At 36.4% G+C, this 22204-nt stretch overlaps 1 protein-coding gene across 6 annotated transcripts in view; it reads left to right on the forward strand.

Annotated features, from left to right (window-relative positions):
• LOC142336312 (brefeldin A-inhibited guanine nucleotide-exchange protein 3-like) overlaps window positions 1-22204 on the forward strand; it is a 179254-nt gene that overhangs the window by 127110 nt on the left and 29940 nt on the right. For all 6 annotated transcript variants that reach the window (XM_075385052.1, XM_075385054.1, XM_075385056.1 and 3 more), the window contains 3 exons: window positions 16572-16925; window positions 17385-17790; window positions 17933-18176. In XM_075385052.1, coding sequence (XP_075241167.1) covers window positions 16572-16925; window positions 17385-17790; window positions 17933-18176 — 1004 coding nt within the window. The remainder of the gene's footprint in view (window positions 1-16571; window positions 16926-17384; window positions 17791-17932; window positions 18177-22204) is intronic.

A 22204-nucleotide genomic window follows, 5' to 3' on the forward strand; every position in this document is an offset into this window, starting at 1 on the left:
TCATTATAGCATGGTATTTAAATGTCCTTGGCATTTATTGCGTAATTTGTTCTGTTTGTGTGTTTTCATTCCTGTGATTGTTCATTTTTGACTTAACACTTTAGTTTTTTGCTCGCTTACTAACTAGTTTGACTCAATTTTGAAACTTTCAGATAGTTATTGTGAATCATGGATGTTGCCCAGTATGAGGATTTTCTGACTTTCTTGCGAAGCAAGTCGTTGACTCAGTCTGAATGGATGTATCCATCATTTGTTCGGTCATCTGAGGAGCGACGAACTTATCGGGACAAAGCAGAACATATGGTACTGGGGACAAAGAACGTGGGAACATCAGAATTGGCCGTACATCGGGAGGTGTTGATGTACAAAGTGAAAGTGAAGGTGGGCAGCGAGATGCAAGTTCAGGAGAAGGAAATTCCAGCTCAGCAGATGGTGTCTCAGGAGTTGTCTTCGCTTCATGTCGGGTTTAGTGCTTCTGCAAAGCACATTACTCGTGTGCGGTCACAAGTCGATTGCCTGAAAGCTGCTGGGTTCTTCTTTCCACGGTCGATGGGGGGATTGCAGGCCGCTGTTGAGAGGTAATTGCATATATTTATAATATTTATTGATATTTTTATTTGTTTTTCTTTAGTTTGTTACATGTATTATTAATTGTGGAGTGGTGTATGCTTATTGTTTAGAGCTAGTTGTTAGTGTGTGCCATGTTTCGTGAAGAAGATGCGCGGTAAAGAGGTGCATTGCACTTTTTTCCGTGCAAATCTGCGTGCAAATGTGTGTGCCGAATTGGGGTACGAGTTTTACAATGACATTTATGCTGAGCATGTGGACATAGTGTCATTTAAAACTCCAAAGTTGCTTGGTGCGGCTGGTGTGAGGGCCGAAGTTGGTGGTCTGTGTGCTCTCAGTGCTCTGTACTACACTTTAACTGGTCGGAAGTCAGGTATTTGTTGTGTTTTGTCGCAATTTTCACTAAGTTTTGTTACTTTAATTCACGTTTGTTTGGTTTGTTGCAGACAAGAAGGTTCCCAAGCATAATGTTCGCGCTCTACGCTTGGCTATTGTGGCCAAGATGCGTTCGCCTGGGTTCTCTGAGCTTGTAAAGGACCAGTTAGGGTACTTTGTGTCGGAGTATGAGATTGCTGAGAGTGAAGATAATGGGTCGTTGGCCGAGTTCTGGGTAAAGTTTTGTCGTAATTACTGGTAATTTTGATATGTGCATGTGTAGGTAGGTACTCTTTGAGGTTTTGTTGTTTAGTTTGTCGGTATGGCTTCTTTCCTGGGATGCAACGTCAATATTTATTGGCAGTATACTGAGGAAATGGGGGGCGGCTGGGTGTGTTACAGGCATTCAATCAATGCTAAAACCACCGCTCCTGCTGTACTGATCCAGTGCATCGGGAAGTTCATCGACAATGAGTATCGGTACCATTGTGAGCCAATTGTGGACTTTCCAAAGTGAGTATTTAACTGTTTTTGTGAATATTTATCGTGCTTTTCATATAATTTTGAGGCTTTTTATTTATTATGATGACATTTAAACAGGTTGGACGATGCTGAGCGGTACGTAACTCGTTCTACTAGGACAAGGGGTCAGTCCGGTCAGTGTACTAGTGGTGGTGGTACCGTAGCTGAGGATAGCGCCGATGAGAATTGACTAGTGTCGGTGCAATTATATTCATCATGTAGTTTAGTTTCATCTGTAGGTGAGTTTTTACTTATTATTTGTCAATTTTAGCTTTGTTAATTGGTTTTGACTGTTGGGACTAGCAGCTGTGAAGTGTGTGAACGTGTGGTTACATTTTTATTGCAGTGTGTGACTTTATAATGACATATTTGTGAAAGTGAAATTTTGGTGACATAACGACTTTTTTGATTTTTGGGCATTAACTTTAATTTACTTGTCAATTATTGATCATAGACTGGTTCTAATGGTTCTAGATACTTAATCTGGTTGTTAGCAGCGCTTGTGTGTAATTTGAACTGGTTTGGAAGAGTATTTGGTACTAATTTTCACATGTAATTTTTTCGTAATTTTGGTGATTTTTCCGCATCAGGGCTGGTGTGGTAAATATGTGAATTTTTCAATTTTGATTGAACTTTGGGCAAATTTTTTGGCTTGGCCCACTCAGTAGACATCGGTGGGGAATAACTATGCAATAAATTCAGGTTTTTGGACACTTTTTGGTCAACTTTTTTACTGATGTCTGAAAAAACGAAAAATTGAGGGCTCCAGCGTCACTCAATTTTTAAATTGCTCCGATTGGGCTCAAATTTGGTAGATCGTTTCCAGGGCTCAAAAAACCCTGCAGCGCAAAAATGTGGCGCAATTTAAGCATTTTTCGCAAAGTTATGATTGTTTTCGTGATCTGAACCTGGCTATTTTTGAATCATCAAATTTCGATCTAAATAAGTCTTCACTGTTCATACATTTTCGGTATTGAATGGTTAAAATGGTACTGTCTGTGCTTGGTACTAATGTATGTTACTGAATTATAGGGTTTGAAGCTATTTATCGGGTCATAACGTTGATTTTTGGGTCCAAAATGCAAATTTTCAAGCATGATTTTTCCACTAATTGAGCTTCTTTGAGACATGTGTCAGTCTGGTGATTCTCTAGTGGCCTAAATCAGGTGCTAACTGTTGTTACTGATATCTGTGGCTATCAGAGGTAGCATTTTGGTAGGTTTGGAGTTGAGTAACTTAGGTTTTATGCCAGATTTTCTGTGAAATTTACTGAATTTTTACTTGTGATGCATCATGTTTTGTGCATAAGTTGACATGGATTGAAGATGATTGATTTTTGGCGGTAATCGTGGGTCATACTAGTGAGTACGATGTTGGTGGCAGCTATTGGTGTGGTTTAATGCATTATTTGACTATAATATATTGGGTTTTTCACTTTAGAATTTCGGAACAAATTTTGTGAAATATGTGCAATTTTCGATTTTTTCACTTTTTTCAACATTTATAAATTTCTATGCAATTGTATGGATTTATTAGGCTTCGACAACTACTAGGGAGACTGAATATTGGATATGGGCTCATAATTCGGCTATTTGATACTATTTTTATAGTCTAATTTTGGCTCTATTTTGGCAAATTTGAGAAGAGTTTGGTAGGCTTCAGTTTTTTACTATTATTTCAACATTTTACTTAAAAATTTTCAATATTTTTGATATGAGCGTGTAGAGCTTGAGCATGCGGATGTTTTAAGCTAATAATATCGGGTTTTCGATCAATATTTTGGATTTTATGAACATGTGCGTGAATTTTCAAAAAGTCTCCAAAATTGAGGGGCCCAGCGTCACTCAATTTTTAAAATGCTCCGATTGAGCTCAAAATTGGTGAATCGCTTATCGGCTCAAAACACCCTGCAGCGCAAAAATTTGGGCAGTTTCAACTATTTTTTCGCGAGTTATAACGTTTTTGCTGCAGTGAACCTGGGTTTTTTGAAAAGGCTCAGATAGGGGATAGGTTATTGGCTATGAGGTTATGAAAAACTTGTTCAAAATGATTGATATTGCTATGGTTGGACTGCTTATGAGTAGGGCTAACTGAATTAACAATAAAATTGGGCATATTCGGTTATTAAGATGCATTTTTGGTCACTTTTTCTGGAAATTACACTCGATTTTTTGTGATTTTCGTTACTTTGGCAGTCTTTTCTCAGCTTGTATTGGCACTAGGGGGCTGGGAGTGCATATTCTGAGAGATATAGATGTGGGAGTGCTGATGGTATGGTTAATTTTTGTCAGAAGTTAATATTTTTGACTCTAATGGGAAATAACTGGATTTTTCCTGACAAATTTGTGGCAATTTCAGAGCTTATTTGGGTTTAAGTCTTCATGGTTGATACTGGGATGAGCTGGGACTGGTTTTCATGGTACTACAAAGCTAGTGGGGGGTTGCACTAGGGTTGTAGGGGGTATAAGTGGCTTCAATCGGGTCATGTGGGAGATAAAATGACAAAATTTTTGAAGCAGTGAATTGAAGCAGAAGCGCAATTTTCGTTTTTTCGTCATTTTTCAACATATACTTGGAAATATTGGGTTTTAGCGGTTGTTTGAGGTTGTACCATGTGGTTGGCAGCTGGGAGTAGCTGCTGGAGGCATTTGGGACAGTTTTTGGCATATTTTTGGGATATAATTTACACTACATTTTAATCAATTTTAGCACACTTTGGTAGGGTTCGGTATTTTTGTCATAACTCAACTTTTATTGATTTTTGACGGGATTTTTGGGTACTGGCATGTCAAGCGTGAGCAGTAGGATGGTCTAGGGCTATAAAATGGGTCAATTGGGGGTTTTTTGTGCGAGTTATCATTGAATTCGAGCGGATTCGAAAAGTGTCAAAAATTGAGGGCTCCAGCGTCACTCGATTTTTAAAGTTCTCCAAATCGCTTCAAAATTTGCATGTCGGTTCTTCGGCTTGAAAAATGCTGCAGCGCAAAAGTTTGGGGTGATCGGGGCATTTTTCACAATTTTATGACTGTTTTTCTGAGTTGAACCTAGGAATTTCGGAAGGGTCGATTTTAGGCTAAGTTTTTGGTACTTAGAACGGGTCGAATGGGGTCAATAATAGCTGGAATCGCTTCTGCTGGATAAGGGCTTTTCAGAACAATAGGTTAATCCAGGTTCGGACAAGTAGTTTTGGAGATATATCAAAATAACTGGATTTTGAGGTCAAAAATTTTCGGTTTTTTGGCAATTTTTGGGCTTTAGGGCTAAGTTGCTCAGGCTTGTTGGGCTTTTGGGGCGGATGAAGGGTGCTGCTAGACTGTACTGGGTCTGTACATACTAATGGATATAGATTGTTATGGGTAGAGGGTCGAAGACTTGACATATAAGCTCAAAAATGATGTTAAAATCTAATTTATCATAGCCACTGGCGAGTTTTGGAAGGCTTAAGTGTGTAATTCCTGCATCTATTACTATTTCTCTCAGTTCATAGAGACTTGCTAATACTGATTCGTAAGTGGGTTTGTGGTAGTATCTGAATTTGGTAACTAAACTGAAGATATAACGTTCAGAAATAGGGTCGAAGTAGATTAAAACTGAGCCAATATCAGGTGGATATCTAAGTCTAATTGCACTTGGGGCTGCTGGGTACCAGCTTTTGACTTGTCGGGCTAATCCCTTTGCCATTGCAAGGTCTGCTGATATACAGTGTGCAAAAGAGTGTGGTGAATATAAGATATCTGTTGGAGAACTTAGATATGTTGCATTTATTTCTTGACTAAAATGGTTTAAATTTTGATTAGATGAGCCTGGTGAAGATTTTTTCGATTGAGATCTAGTTACTGGTTTATTTGCTGAACTGCTGGGCTTTCTCCCTGAATATTTTGCTATACTTGCTCTAACTTGCTCCAGTTTTGTCTCTCTGCTTGGTGTATTTGACTGTTGTGCTGCTTGTGCTGATGCTTTTATTGCTTCACGTTTTTCTTCTTGTTCCAGTCTGGCACGTGCATTTTTTGGTCTAGGACTGCCTGATCTTCTAACTTGGTTGGTTAGGTAAGGGTTTGTTCTATCTTCTTTATGCAACATTATTTCTCTATCAAATTTAAATCCGCGTACATTTTTTCGCCGTTGGTAGTCTAGTGGTTTGAATGCACTTTTCTCTGGTTTTCGTTTAGGATTATAAGGTCGCGCTCTTATTTTTCTATCAGTTAAAGCAAATTGCTCTTCGTGTGTTTCTGGAGGCGATTCAATATCAAATGGTACTATTGACGGCTGTGGCTGTTGAGCTGGTAGAAACATTTCATCGTCTGATGAGGATGATACAAGAGGAACGCGAACTTCTGGTTCTTGAGGTCTAATTTCGTCAGCAATTAACGGATTAACTGGTATTCGGGCAATTTGTTCTGCGTCCAGGTTTAGGTCAGCTAAATTTTCATCTGAACTGCTATTTTCATCAAATAAATTTGGGATTGCTTCGTCTGAACTTGAGGAATCAAATACTGGAAGATGGACTGGGGGGGCAGTTCGTGGTCTAACTGCTGGTGCTACTATTCTTGGTGGGGCCGGTGGTGCTGCTGGAGGTGCTGCTACTGCTGGTCCTGCTAATGGTCCACCTAGGGGAACATTTATGGTCACTCTGACTGGATCTTGTTTCACTTTCTTGGATTGTTGTATCTCTGTTTCTTGCTCATTGATTAATTCTGGGAGATGTTTATCAAATAGGTCAGGTTCCATGTGTTGTCTTCTCGACGGATCAGGTTGAAAGTTTACAGGGTTGATAACTTCGAGATCTTCAGGAGTTTCACTTGGTTGGATTGGTTTCAATCTGATTCGATTAACACATTGGGTGTAATTCGTGTTTACTTTTCGAATGATGTAGTTAGAGTCAGTAAGGACTTTTTCCACTTTATAAAGCGGTAGCCATTTCTGAACTTGGGAAGCGATTACTGTTGATTGTTCTAGTAGCTTAGGGTTTAAAAGTAAACAGAATGATTTCTCCAGAATCGGTTTAGCTGATGCTTTTTGATCATAATACTTTTTGTACTTCAGGTAAGCAGTCGTTAATTTTTCTTTGTTTTCTCCATAATTTTGCATCATGGCGTCTTGCAGTTCATTAACGAAATCAGAATTTACTGCTACTGCCTCCATTACTTTTCTGGAGAACCGTATGTCAAGGGGTTTGATGGGTTCTCTGCCATAGAATAAAGTTGAAGGACAACAATTTGTCGCTGAATGATATGAAGTATTATGAATAAAGGTTGCAAGAGGAACATATTTATGCCAGTCTTTCCATTGTTCTTCTGTATTAAGTTTCAGAATTCGTTTCAGTGGTCCGTGAGATCGTTCTACTGCTCCAATAGTCTGAGGGTGCTTTAGTGAGGCATGTTTTAACTTTACTTCTAGTAAACTTGCTAATTCTGACATTAATTCAGAAGTAAAGTTAGTTCCTAAGTCACTAAGTATTGTTTGAGGAATGTAGCTGTGTTGGAAGAACACCTTTACTAGTTCTCGGGCTACTGTGTCAGCGTATCCATTTGTTAATGGAACTGCGAATAGGTACTTTGTGAAGACATCTATTGCACTCAAAACATACTTATACTGCGATGACTTTAGGGGGCCTACTAAATCAATTTGGAGCATATCTCCTGGATATGATTGTAGTGAACTGACTGGTTGTAACTTTGGTGTAATATGGCTTTTTGGTACTCTGTTAAGTTGAAGACAAGTGAGGCAGTTTTTGATGAAACTTATGAAATGTTCGGTGAAGCCTGGGTAATAGAATCGCTTTCTGAATTCTTGAATTGTTGCTTTAATGCCTAAGTGACCTGCTGTTTGTGAATTATGGAGCCTATATATAGTCTCTTTCCACAAATGCTTAGGTACACAGAATTGTTTATGAAGTACTTTTCCAGTATCATCATAAAAATTCCGGTATAAGACATTCCCTTCAAGAATTAATCTGTTTAAATGTTTGTGATACTTTTTTAAATTGGTTGAAGCATACTTTAAATCTGGTTGTTGATTATGTTGTTGAATCCAGCTTATTACTGTTCTAATGTCTGCATCTTTTTGCTGCTCATCTGCTAAGTTAAGGCTAATTAAGTTGTCTGTAAGGTCTGGAAACTCATCTAATGGATTTGGGTACTCAATTGAATTTATTTCTGTTTTTCTTTTTAGTTTAAATAGCCCTTGTATTTCTGTGATTGGTGAGTTACTTTGACGTTTTTTGTAATCTTCATAATATCCAAGCTTTTTAAGTACATCAAGTTCATCGTTATTAATTTCATTACTAAAGTTTTCAGTGTCAAATAATACGTTCAGTTCAATATCAGGATTTTGTGCTTCAGTATCTATTTCTATTTCTCTGACTGGAATTCTATCTGTTAACTTTAAAGACATTGTTGCTGTTTTGTCATTTTCCATTCGCGAGAGAAAATCCGCTGCGTAATTAGCGCGTCCAGGAATGTGAGCAATTACTATATTAAAGGCGAGTATTCTGTCTAAACAATTCCAAAGAGATGGCGGTATTACTTTTGACTGAAAGAATTGTGTAAGGCTTTTGTTGTCGGTGAGTATAATTACTTGTTTGCTTGATCCCCAAATGTAGTGTGAAAAGTAATCCAGTGCATAGTACAAGGCTAGGAACTCTTTGTAATAAATTGAGAACTTTAATTGCGTAGCATTAAACAAATGCGATCCAAACGATACGGGAGCGTATGTTTTCTTTTCTTTCTTTCCTGTTTCGTTTACGTAGTCTTCCACCATTAGTACAAAACCTGCACCGTGGTAACTAGCATCACAAAGAATTACATACTGTAGCCCTGGTTTTGGCAATCGCAAAGTTACATTCGTTGCTTCCATTAAATCTTTCTTTATTACTCCTAATGCCTTTACATGTTCTTCTGTGGTTTCTATTACTGCATCCTTCTTAAGGAGCTTGTAAAATGACATTAGTTTTTCACCTAGATTAGGTATGCAATTACGGAAGAATTGCGTGAAGCCAATTAGTCGTTTTACTTGCTTTGTTGTTTTTGGCATTTTGAATTTATCAAGAAAATTAGTTATTTTTGATTTTTCTGGTGATATTCCTTCTGCACTGATGTTATTTCCAAGGAATTTCATCGTATCTGTTGCTATTTCACACTTTTCGGGCGACAGTTTCAATCCAGATTGACGTATACACGTAAAAATTTCTCGTAAAGAGGGTACCAATTGTTCAAAATTTGTTACTGCATTTCCAATATCATCCATAAACTGGGTACAGTTTCCTGATGCTAAACATGGATCCAAGTAATGTCTAATAAAGGAATTGAATCCTGTTACTGACTTATTCAATCCTTGTGCAAGACATTTATATGCATAGGTTCTCGAAGCAAAGTTAAATGCTAGCAGTTGCACTGATACATCGTCTGCCATTTGCACACAGTGGTATGCTTGAGAACAGTCAAGTTTCGTAAACCATTTTTTTCCGGCAAAGTAGTTTATTGCGTCACTCGTGTTTGAAATCGGGAAATTCGTATTCACGTAGTCATTTTTCAACAAGTGGTTTACTTTTCTCAAGTCAATTAATAGTCTTAAGTCTTCCTGAATTCTTTCGTTGTGCGAAAAGTGGACTACTATATCTTGATTGAGACAAAGTTGTTATCAGTCCGTAATAATGCATTAGTGCGAGCTCTACTTGTAGCTCATTTCTCAAATGGACGGGTGTTGGAGGGCCTTGTTCGTAAATTGGTATGCTTCTTTCTGGAGTTAACTTTATTTTTAAATCTGTATTATATCCGACGTCAAATCTGTGTTTCGCAAAGATATCACTCAATTCAACTAGTAGTTCGCCTACTACTGCTTTTTGTTCATCATTGAGGGCTGATTTTTCCCACGGAAACTTGCTCAAAAATGTTATTTTATCCTGATTATTACCCTTTGGATCTAATTTCTCCATTTCTTGCAGTTTTAGCAGTTGCTCATAAATATCTCTCTGCAAAGGCGACAAGTTTGTCGGATCTGGGCACGTTTCAGGCGTTGGGAACCATAGTTTTTCATATTCTGGTGCTGGTTTCGCTGGTTGAGCCTTTCTTTTTGGGGTGTCTGTAACTTGAATTAGTTGATTTATTTCTGTTAAATAATTTTCACTCATTTTTGCTACATTTATTAATTGAGGATCTACTTCTAACAACTTTTCTGCTTGATCAGACGTTAAGAACGAGAATTTGGTTATTTCTTCGCCTTTATTTATGTTAATTGGGTGATCAGTAATGTTCAGGACGTAGATGTACAGGATGTTGTTTTCAGCAACTTTACTTAAAGAGGATGTTAATATTACTTCACTGTCTTTTTCAAATATTTCGTTTGGAATTATTACCCCACAGAGGTAAGTGAATGATTCTAGTTTGTCATAAAGCTTGCATTCTAATACTGCTTGTTGGTTTGGCTGTAAGACTTGCTTTTTCTGTGTATAAACTCCGAATTTTTTCCGTTTTACAACTCTTCTGGGTTGCTTTTCTGGCTTTATTTCATTTATTTGTAGTGTTTGATCAGGGAATTTAATGTAACTTTGTCCTGGGCAGATGCTAACTTTATGTTTAACGAAGAATGGGTTGCCTAGGATTACGGGAGTTGTGACAATTAATACAAGGAAATCTTCTGTAAATGTTTGTGTGCCCAATTTAAATGTAATTTTAATTGCTTTATCAATTTTAACTATGTTGCCGTTTGCCATTTTAACTTTATCTAGATCAGGTTTTTCTATTTCTGTTATTGAGTTAATATTTGTGTTAATTATTTCCTTGTAGAATTCACGACTTATCACATTTGCAAATGCTCCTGTATCAACTAGTGCGCGTCTTTCTAATTCTCCATTAAATTTAACTTTAACATAGGACAATGTTCTGCCTAAAGGTGGGACAATGCTGAATAATTGCTGAACATGTGGTGTTTGCTTTGGTGCGGATTGAGGTACTTGTGTTGGGAGTTGCACAGAATTATTAACTTTACTTTTATTATTATTACTTTTGCGTTTTCTACGCTTTTTGTTACTTTTAATATAAACTGGCTCTATTACTTTATCTAAACTAGGACTAGACGTGCTTTCGTTATAATGGTTAACTGAGTTTTTATTTTGTTTTTTAAAGTTGGGTGGCTTTATTAGTTTTTTTGTTGATTAAATGGGAAATTCATACCTCTCATATTTCTGCTTTGAGGAATACTTGCATGATTAAACTGGTTTGCTTGTTGAATACTATATCGGTTTTGTGCTGGAGCTGGACTATCGTAAACTATACCCTGTCTAAGAAGGTTTTGTGGGGTATTTTTTGTTGGGAACCGATAAACAGGTCTATTAACATAAGCTGGATGAACAAATGGGGGACTATCTGAAGGTTCGGTCCATTAATTACGAGTTTGTGGCTGTTCGTTATAATGAAACGGTCTAGGGGCATTAAATTTTGGTCTAAACTCTCGGTAATTATTAGCACGAGGGGCATACTGTTGCTGGGGCCGATAATTTTGTTGAACTGGACGATAATTAGACTGGTATTGAGGGTAATTTGGTCGATAATTTTGGTATTGAGGGCGGAAATTTTGTCTATAACTTTGTTTATAAACTTGCTGTGGATAATGTGGTGTAAAAATATTTACTGGGCCTTGTTCTGGTGGCTCATTTTTAGGTGCTGTTCTCTGCTCAAGTTTCTGCTGAAGTTCTTTTTGATTATTTGAAATAACAGTTATTGCTTTTAACATTTTATCAGTGTTTGTTTCCGTTATTTCATTGAATCCGTCGTCAAACTACTCTTCTCTGTTACACATCTCCCTTATTGCAATTTGTTGGCTAGCTAAGGTGCATAATTGATCAATGGTATCTGTATCTGGCCTTTCTAGAAGCTTAGGCTTCAGCCAATTTGGCATAGACTTAATAAAGAAGCGCTTTATTTGCTCATTTTTTCGATTTTCTGACATCTGTAGGGCAGAATCTCTTGCTGCTGTCTCTCTTTCGAATCTACGAGCTTCTGGGTCACCTGCTCCGGCTGGCGCTACTACTATTTCAGGTGCTGGATATGCTTTATTGGCTTCAGTTCTTAACTTTACTAAGAAATTTTTAACAGTGTCTGTTTTTGGATTAAACTTTTGATTCTGATCTCTCTCAAGTCATCCTGCGTGAATCTTTCTTAGAGCTGTTATACTGTCTTCAAAGACTAGTCTGGTAGCCTCTGGTAGGGTTAAGAAGTATCGTAAAGCGTCTCCTTTTAAATGTAATTGCAGAAAGTTCGCTTGTTGCGCGTTTGCGATTGCTGCAACTCCGATTGCACCTGTTATTAGTTGTTCAAACTCGTTAAAATTGTCCGTTTCTGATCCGGAAAAAGGCGTGATGTTGATCTGCGCGTGTGCCATTTTGCTTTTTACCCGATTAGATTATATACTTTTCGTTCAATCAGTCTTACTTTCGTTCTAAAGTATTAAATAGCACACTTAACTTAACTTAATGGAGAGATTAAGGGGTTTTAAGAGATGAAAACAGTTAAATGAATAGCACAAGAATATCAGAAAAGAAACTACTGAAACCATTCGTTCAGAAAGTAATAAAGGTGGGCTGCTTATAAACCTATTCCTAAAGCTCCGGTCGAATCGTCAGACTTATATCGTTGAAGCCGTATGGGCCGCCGAAGTCTCACCTCTAAAGAGTGCCCCTTAGTTTAGGAAAATTCGTGGGGACCACGACCGCACAGGCCTTGTGGAAGCTGCACTCAAATAGGCAACAGCATAATTGACCGAAGTCACTGTTTGATTCATTAACCTCCGGAGCTGGGCGGGGAAATAAAATATGATTGTTTTTTATTTTTTGTTTAAACTTTGTTTTGCCCTCTTTTTAGTTAATAATTAAGTGATGGTTTCAGTAATTTATTATTCTGATGTTATCTGATAATCAGTGATGATGTTATCAAGGTTAATATCTCTGTCAGATTGAAATTTGTTACGAATAAGGCCAAATTTGCGAACTTTTTGATTTAGACTTTTTGCTGTCCAATAAATTGCAACACGTTTATCATCTTTATCTAGCACATAAATTACAATGGACTTATAAAATGAAGAGGAGAAAGCGGTTACTATCTGAGCTTGCGTTTTACTGTTGTTTTGGGTATAATTAATGTGGTTTCCTTCAATATGTTCAACAAAATTGGGGGAAGCTCGGCAATTATTAATAGCGGGGAGAATTTGTTCTTTATAAATTGACATAAATAAAGCACCAAAATTAATTTTACAAATTCATTTACTCACAATATCCTCGTTTGCAAATACCCTGTGTTGTTTTTGTCCGTTGTGGCGGCTGTGGTTGAGTTTGTTCCAGTTATTGTGCACTCGAACACTTTTGCATTGCCGTTGCATTTAGTCCACAGAGATACAAACACAGTTTCCACCCATTCTTTCCTTTGTTACTGCTTTTTGTGTTATCATCTTGCTCGGAAAGGAAGTGTTGGATGTGGTTCTGGATGATTGGAGGCTCTTAAAGTAATGAAGAAGAAGAGAAGAAAGAAAACAACAGAATAAAGAAAGGAAATGTCGAAAATATCAAGGAATTAATCGAATTATTGGTCCGTTAAACTGAAAAACAGTTAATAACTCCTGTCACCATGTTACGCACTGATTTTTAGTAGTGGTCCTCGTGGTGTTATTGAGGTTTATATGAGGAGTAATTAACTTGAATAATTGCCATTTTACAAGGACTTATTTTGATGTTTCACAGTACGATTTTTAGCAGATATATTTTGAATAAAATTAGCTAGTAATAGCCTTTTATTGAGCGGTTCGGATGCGTGATATATCCACTAGTTTGCCTTGCATTTTAGTGTTTAGTTAGTCGCTGTTTCTTCTGTAACTAAGTTTACCAAACTTGGAGGTTTTCAAGAGAATTTCCAGTTCAATCTTTAATTAATTTTAGCAATAATTATTCAATAACTTTAGCAAGAAGTTTCTCAAGTTTATCAAGTTTTATAAGGTGATAGGCAACTGATTTTTAGGCTGGTTCTCCGGTGTTCTGGTGATAGTGGGTTCCGCAGGACTGTGCCTCGAGTTGTATTGGTCCTTCGCAAATATTTACTGATTTACAAGTTGGGCAATTTCCGGCTTTTGTACGTCTCTTGGTGTTTGTTCAGTACATATACAATTCCGTATTAGCACCTACTTTATCAGAATAATTACTTCACCAAGTACATAATCTCTCATAAAGTTATTTACTGATTATGTGAATTTATCATCAAGAAACTCAAAAAAGTAAATATTGAGGCTTTTAGGCACTTGAAGTGTTTGCTAGTAAAACTGTCAATCTGCGGTTGTTTCTCGTAAACATAAACAAATTAGGGGTTACAGGCCTAGATGGAAATACTGGCTATATATGGCCTTGAAACTAATTGAATATTTAATTAATATAAAGCACTTATTTATGGATATTTAAGGAATATCATCACGAAACTATAAGGAACGAAATAGGGGCGTGACACTTGAGATGACTCCTTAACACTTAAAAGATCAATATAGGACTCCTTCATAATTATCTATGTTAATAACGAAGCATGGCAACCAAAATAGTTTAAAGAATTTGAATTTTTGAAAACTTTCTAGTTTGAAAAAGTTTGTCTTTAAAAAGGTAGGCAACTGCATCAATTCAATTCTGTATCTTTTGCAATCTATATTATGCATCACATAAATCTGTATCACAGCTATTTTTGGCAGTCTGCCGGCTATATCATGAAATTTTTCGCTTGATCGATTTTTTTCTGATGGTTTTAACTTTATGTCCTCCAAAACTGGATAAACAAATAAAACAATTAGGCAGTGGTTAGTGAGGGCAGTGGTTAGTGAGGGTGGCCATGGATCGGGAGGTCAGTGGTTCGAATCCCGGTGGGGTCGAGGTTTTTTGCACCCATAAAGAAAAACTGATCTATACTAAAGACCATGAATTAAATTGCCTCGCCTGTCGTTCAAGAGCAATTCTTCCGACATTTGTCGGTTTATGTTTTCTTTCGTCGTTAAGTTTTTTGTTACGACCATTTGACGTCATCACTTCAAATCTGCTTTTTGTTCATTCGTTCATGCAATTTCAACTGAATTGCGTGCGCGACGTCATTTTTCACTCGTTTTTTGTTCATTTGCGTGATTAAGTTTTTGGTCACGCGTGACTTAGGTCACTCTCAACAATGACTTACTACGTGACATTTCTTTACTTCAATTCTGAGAGATGAGGTCAAGAGAGTGCGTGTCACTCTAATTGAAATTTAGAGAGCAGCTGATAGAAGCAGCAATAAGTTAAGCAGATTCTTAATCAAAATATAGCATCTGATTTAATAAAAAGAAATTTCTTTTTAGTCTGTCTTTTTACTGTTTTTTGAGACTGCAGATCTACGAAGCTATTGCGGCTATTTTCTGGCGATCTGCCAGCTATGTTTTTATAGTTTGGACTCCGCGCCTTTTTTCTGCTGTCGCTGATCCCCCTCTCATAAGCTAGCCTCACTAAGCCAAAGCTAGCTATAAATTTGGGCTTTATCATCATTCAAAAATTAGTTTATGATGATTTCTTGAATTGTGGCTGAAAATTGAGTGGTTTAGCGGAGTGAAATTTAATCACTCCAAGTTTGAAAATGTTGGGACACTCCTTCTCTGGATGGTCTTTTCGTTTACTCGCGGTATTGTAATTATCACCGTTTTTTGAAGTGATTTTCAAAGTTGATTTGCAGTTATTTTAGGTATAGTTGTTTGTGTAGTCTATTGAATGTTTTGCTGTACTGCTAGATTATTTTATTCGTTTCGTTGTATGAGGTTCTTTTTCATTTTTAATTTTTTCACGGTGTACATTTGAAAAAGGGGTTTTTATCGCGGGTTCATGACGCTCTTTCTTTGCTTTTCTGCTGCTTTTATGGACGTCACTTCATATCGTATTGAAAGGAGAAGTAAGTTTTGAGCTGCGGTGCGTGGTTTAATTTCACGCAAGTTTTACTTTAAAACTTCAAGTTTTCTTTATTTTATTAAAGCTTTCCTATAATCACTTGTTCAGAACGATCTTTCTATACATTTCTGCTTTTATATCAAATCTTATTGGAAGGAGTAAGGTCACTTTAGGTCTACTCTCAAACCCTTCAACGTTATTTAAGATTTCCTATTATCACGGGTAATAATAGGAATAATAATAGGAATAATAAAGGGTAAAATAATAATAAAGCTTGGCTGCTTGCCAATTCTCTTTGGAGGTATAATGTAAAAAAGGATAATATAACGTTGTACCTTGACGAGCTTCATGTTCATGATACACTCGATCAATTTGGTTTATGACTTAGATATTTGCCCTATCAGTCCGAACAATTCTCAGCATTAAAATATAGGGATCAAGAGTAGCTTTATATCAATGCCACGCTGATATCTTAAATATAATATTCTATTTGATGGGTTGTTTTTGTCTTCCAGGAAACCCTCCTTGCTCTTGTAAAGACTGTTTCCGATGGGTACGCGGTCGAATTGAGGTGTTGATAACGGTTTTATGTGCAGTTTTATTGGGAATGCGGAGACTTCGGAAAACTCTATTCTCAAACTTGCTCAATCAATTTCTTAAACTAATTGGCCTATTGTAATGACATTTGCAGAAGTCACCAAGATACATCTGTTTTCTTCAATTGAATTGGCGCACGCTTTAAATTGTTCTTAATCTAAGTATGCGGCAATATTGGTCCATTTTTTGCTGACCGGTTTTTCGTCTGACCATTTTAGCTTTACGTTCTCAAAAACGGGATAAACAGGTAAAGCCCGAAAGCATGAAGTGGCTGAGCTGGACCAGCTGCTACCGAAGCCAAACCAACCGCTCCATGATTGTTTGAGAGAATTTCGCTGGACGTTATTCGGTTATCTTTAATGAGATTGATCGTTTTACCGATATTTCGTCTGACCATCGATATTTTATCTTGAGAGATAACCTGCTAAAATACGGGGGCATTAAGTACTGCCCCCCTCCCTCCCCTCCCTCTTTTCCAAATGTAAAGTTGATTTTCACGCTCAAGATTTCTACGTTCACAATTGTTAGCACTGTTAAATTTACTAAAAATTGAGTCGCCTGTCAATTTTTGGTTATTGATGTTTAGTTTGTCCACGACAAGATTCCTCTGACTCACGTGCCCCTTATGCTCACTCAACTGTTGGATCTCCTCGTCGAATGTATTGGACAGCCGAACGAGTCAGTTGCACGACTTGGCTGTTCGTGCATAAAACACCTGCTCGTATCAGCCGGACCAAATTTTACGGAACAAATGTGGACCATCTCCTGCAATGGACTGAGACAGGCTGTCAACATATCCCTCTGTTTTGCCAAGAAATTGATGGAGCACTTTCATCCTGGGTCCATAGATTTCAACGGGGATATTGGGGTGGTGAAGGTTGCTGCAAGGAGAGATTGCTCAGAAATGGAGTGTCTGAGGTTGCAGCAGTTGGCCAAACAGGTGAAGTAGATCGAGATGTGATAATTTTGGAGTCAAATCGCTTTCCGCGAAGTTCTATTTGAAATAAAAGTGAATTCAAATCTACTGGACAGTGTTTATGGTAGACTATTTTGTCAAATGAAATATATTGACAAATTTTAATGGATGTATTCGGTTCCTTGAAGCTGATTGGCTAAGCATTTATGAAAATAGGGTTTTACGAAGTGTCATGACTATCAACTATTCTAATCTGTCGTTTTGAGTGCGGTTTTGAGTTTCAAGTTTACTTTTAATTTTTTGACGTATGTACGGAAAGTTCCTTCTCTTAGTTTGCAAGTTATGGGCTAGTTAAAATAATAGTTTCACCCTGGAGATGTCTGTTGTTTTGTTGCTGTCGTACAATTTTCTGAGTGTCAGCTTGATTCCTCTTAAATAACAGGAAAGTTGATCCGATATACTTTTTAATAATCAATATTTTAGGTTTTTCTTCTGGATTCACAATATGTCAACGCAATGGCGAATGATGACAATGCCAAGTTGGAACCTGACGTGGACGAAACGAGATCCTTCATTTTCATCATCTACCCTCCAACTACGAACTCGGCTTCCAATAATCAATCTTCAGACAGTAAACAAGCCTCAAAATCGACAACCAATCAGAATCAATCACCTCAGTCCACCTTGCGGGTTCCCTTTCGAAACATTGTTGTAGGATTGGTTTCACATCAGTTGCTACTGCAGACTCTTGGCTTGCTTTTGCTGTCTGGTTCCAAGAGCGAAGCAACCGAAACTGAGCAGAACTTGCTGCCTATCGAGGAGGCCAGCCAGATTTCAGGGTCACGAGCAAGGTCAGACGAAGCAGGGGATGAGTCATCCTCCCTTCCAGGTGAGATACATGATTCTGTGGGGGTTTGGGATAAGACTCCAACTCGATATTTGAATATATTAATTCTAAGCCCTTTATAATTTGGCTACGTAATCCCTAATGAGACCTATTACTGACTCTAAAGAGATGGATATCATTTCAGTGTTCTTGGACAATCTGAACAAGAAGCAGGTGAACATCTTGTTGGAGTGTCTGTTGGATTCCTACAAGATGGCGGCAGACTTCGACGTCCGACCAGGTCTCAAGTTCTTAATCCAGAAAGTGGCCAAGATTGACGTTGCTGCAAATTTGTACAGACAAGTCGGCGCCAGCTTCACATTCTACATGCACGTCCTAACTGAGATGTGTATCAGATCGGCAGACAAACTGCCTCAGAACTTTATCAAGTGAGATGTTTTGATAAATTACTTTTTTAATAGACGCGAAGCGCTAAAGAGTAGTAATGGTAAATATACGAATCTAGCACACGCCCACTTCGGCGAATATTACTAAATTCCTATATTTACCGTCACTGGCCTGATACACAATTTTTGAAAAAAAACAATAGCCATTTTTGCTATTTAGAAAAACACTTAAAAAATAAGGCTATATCTATACCTGCAAAGTTGTAAGCTGAGCGTAGCTTTATTGCGCTGATTTTGGATTTTGGTTTTTTTATTTCGTTGTCTGACGTTTTTGTTTTCGTTTTACATGTGCACACAGCAAAGCTTAAGAAGTCAAATTTTCTGAATCTATTCCTCTCACTAACGGCGTTTGCGCGCGTGACGTCATTTCTCTCGAAAAAGAGCGTCAGACGAAATAAAAAACCTAGCAGGACAAGTCCTGACGTACAATTCAAAGAATTTTCATTGACTAAACAGAAAAACTAGACCTAGAATGGACTATGAGTGAATTGATAAAAAACCATTTAAAAAAAAATCAGAACAAAAAAAAAGAAATAAACAGAAAATCAATGTCAAAATGCCGCATGTGAACAAAAAAACCACTAGCGAGAATTGAAAATTTAATTCGAACAAAAAGCTAGGCCTAGAATGAGCTGTGAATGATCGGGAAAACCATTTAGAAAAAAAATCCGATCCAAAAAATTGAAAAAACAGCAAAAAATCAGAGTGAAATTGCCGCATGTGAACAAAAAACCACTACCGAGAAACCGAATTTTTGTTCAAACACCGTTTTCTCACTCTACTTTAAAATTAGAGCGAAAAAAATTCACGCCGCAAAACCACTCGCTTTGTCGCTCCATTTCCTGTTTCGGCGTGACCAAAATCACTACTCCAATTTGACTTCAAAAATCATGAAAATGTGTGAACAGATCTTAAAAAAAAAGACAGCGCCCCAATACAATTCAAATTCTTTGAATTGTAAAAAACCAAAATCCAAAATCAGCGCAATAAAGCTATGCTCAGCTTACAACTTTGCAGGTATAGATATAGCCTAAATTATTTAGTGTTTCTCTCTCTCTCTCTCTCTTTCGGCTATGTTTTTTGTTTAGTCGTCCGACGCTTTTTTTGGTTTTACATTTCACGCCGCATACTTCGAGAGGAAATTTTTTCATGCCGGTATTCCACTTCTCTTTTGCTGATTTTATGTGCGTGACGTCATTTCTTCAACTAATTTGTGGTGGTTTTTAAGCTGAAATGTGATAACTTTTATTGATAATAATTGACTTACCTCGCTCTCCAAATGACATCCAATTTCATTATGGTCAATTGAGATCACGCTAATCCCTTTCAGGGTCAATATAAGTCTCCTATATAATGTTCATTTTTATTAATAATAGTCTGACGACCAAAACGAATCCCAAATATAATTTTTTTGAAAGAAATTTTTAGTTTGAAAACGTTATAGTCTTTAAGATGATTAGCGACTACATTAACTCAATGATGCATCTTTTGCTATCTATATTCTACATCGCGTAAGTCTGTTTAGCAGCTATTTTGGCAATCTATATTTATAAGTTTAGGACAGGTATTTTTATAAATTTAGGAAAACAGTAAAAATAGCCATTTTTACAATTTTAGAAAAACACTATAAAATGGCTTTTTTACGTTTAACACCTAAATGGCCGTTCTTACGTTTTGCCATATAATTTTACCACGTTCTTCCATTTTTACAATTGTAGAAAAACATTAAAAAGTGGCCATTTTGGGAAAACAATTAAAAACTGTTATTAACAATTTTGAGGAGAACATAAAAATAGCCATTTTCGCAATTTCGGAGAAACACGAAAAATGGCTTTTTACAATTTTAGAAAAAGATAAATATCATGCTGAAAAGCACGATAGACCAATTTTACACATTCAATGCTTAAGCTTGATCATACTCATGCATGAAAGGCAAATTCTGAAAGTAATAAAAAATAGCTAAATTAGTAAAAAAAAATTGTGAAATTATCTAAAATAAAGATATTATCTAAAATAATTCCCAAAAATTAGTCAATATAGCTAAAATAGAAAAATACCCAAAAAAGTTGAAATCGTAAAATAGCTAAAAGAAAGAAAAAGAGAACAACCTAGAGTAGTAAAATATAAACAAAATGGCAAAAAAATAACTAAACAAAACTAGCTAAAATTGTAAATTAGTAAATAAACATAGTTTATAATAGTGTTATTGTAAAACAATGTAGAGGAAGACTCAATCTTTCAACTAAAATAGTTGACGCTAAGTGGATAAGAAAATAGCAAAGGAATCTAGCAAAGGAGAACAAAGTACATTTGCAAATTTACACTCAACTTGACAAAATATCAACAATATTAATTCCCTTAGGTTCTAATCTTAGTATTAAGTCACAGCATTTAGTACACTTATGTGTATTAGTATAACCATTTTTGTTTTTAATATGTGCAGTATTTCCTTCACTACTACTTAATATTGAACTACGTTGAAGACATTCATTTTTCATCGCAAGACACACTTTGCGTATATTTTTACATACATCAACACAATTTTTATCTTTATATTACATTTACGCTTCCGGTTTTCATCTGTGTAGCAAGTTCACTGATTTACGTAACAGGTGCCTTGATCCATGTATATGCAACTTTGGTGATCAGTTACTTGGTTATTCACAGATTCAAAAACAACAATTTTTTTTAGAAAAAAAAGCAAATGTTTCCCATTACAACCATTATGGTTTATAATATTAGACTTATGTTTTTGACTATAATGCACAAACGGTTGTTGATAGCTAAGATTTTGTTTCCTACCTTCAAAACAATTATATTGCTCACTAAATCCCACCCTCGTGATCTTATTTATGCACAACCAAAATCTCACTTATTTATTAATGACTTTTAAACTTCAACTTCTTCTAATTTTAAAAAATTGTCTTTATTTAGCTTATTAGTTCTTCTATCAACCAAGCTTTAATGAAGTCAATTTCTCAGTGGGTAAACCAGTAGCAGAGTCTGCCTAATTTAAATGGTTAAGCCTAAAATCACTAACATCTTTATCAAAATCTTTGTTCTCTATTAATGTAACTAAATCCTGTCCACAGTTCCTCAAGTTCATTTTTTATAGCTTCGAAGCTGTAAGCTGAGGTGCTCTTGGTTTTTACAATCCAAGAATTGGAATGTATTCGTGCTCTGTCTTTTTTTTGTTTTTGTAAGATGTTTTCACACCTGTTTTCATGACTTTGAGCTTTCAAAACGGGATAAACAAGTAAAGCTCAGCGGGCATCAAGTTTCATTAGAGGCCCGCGTTTAGTAGTCCCGCAAGCACTCAGAGTGGTGAAGCTACTGGGAAGGCCGTAATTCAAGGTTAAAAGGTCATTTTTGGGAGTTTTTGAGCCTAAAATAATGAAATCCTTAGCACTTTTTCGTCATTTTTGGATTTTTTGTTAGACCAGTCTGAAATTGAGGTTTATTAAAGTTGATAAGGTCCTTTGCAAGACGTAATTGCTTTTTACGGCCACTTTAAGTGCTATATCTATTGCTACTCCAAACATAAACACGGTAATTTATACTAATTTTTTCAAATTGTTTGAAAATTTGTATAATTTTTTGAGTTGTCTCAGACTTTGATGTCAAAAAGCTCCTCTGGGTTTTAATAATAGGTTATTGCATAGTTTCTAGTGGTAATGAAATGGTTTTAAACATTTTAATTTCATGAATTTTACCAATTTCTTTTTAACCAAACTTGTTTTTTTTTTCGAGTTTTCTGACACTTATTGTCATTATTCAAGTTTTTGCAGACCCAGGAGGCAAGAAGCCTCATCTAGGATTTGCTAACAGTTTACAGAAAATATTTTTTGGCAATGGAATTGTATTTAACATTTTAATATCTTTTACCAATTTTTTGACAAAGTTGCAATTTTTTTCTTTAAATTTTAAATTTTTATTCAGTGGCCAGGAAACCTCCTATAGGGTTTGATAGTATGTTACTACATAGTTTCTAGGGGCAATAAAGTAGTTTC

Source organism: Convolutriloba macropyga, chromosome 3 (assembly GCF_964194025.1).
Source record: "Convolutriloba macropyga chromosome 3, txConMacr16.3, whole genome shotgun sequence".
NCBI lineage: Eukaryota > Metazoa > Xenacoelomorpha > Acoela > Convolutidae > Convolutriloba > Convolutriloba macropyga.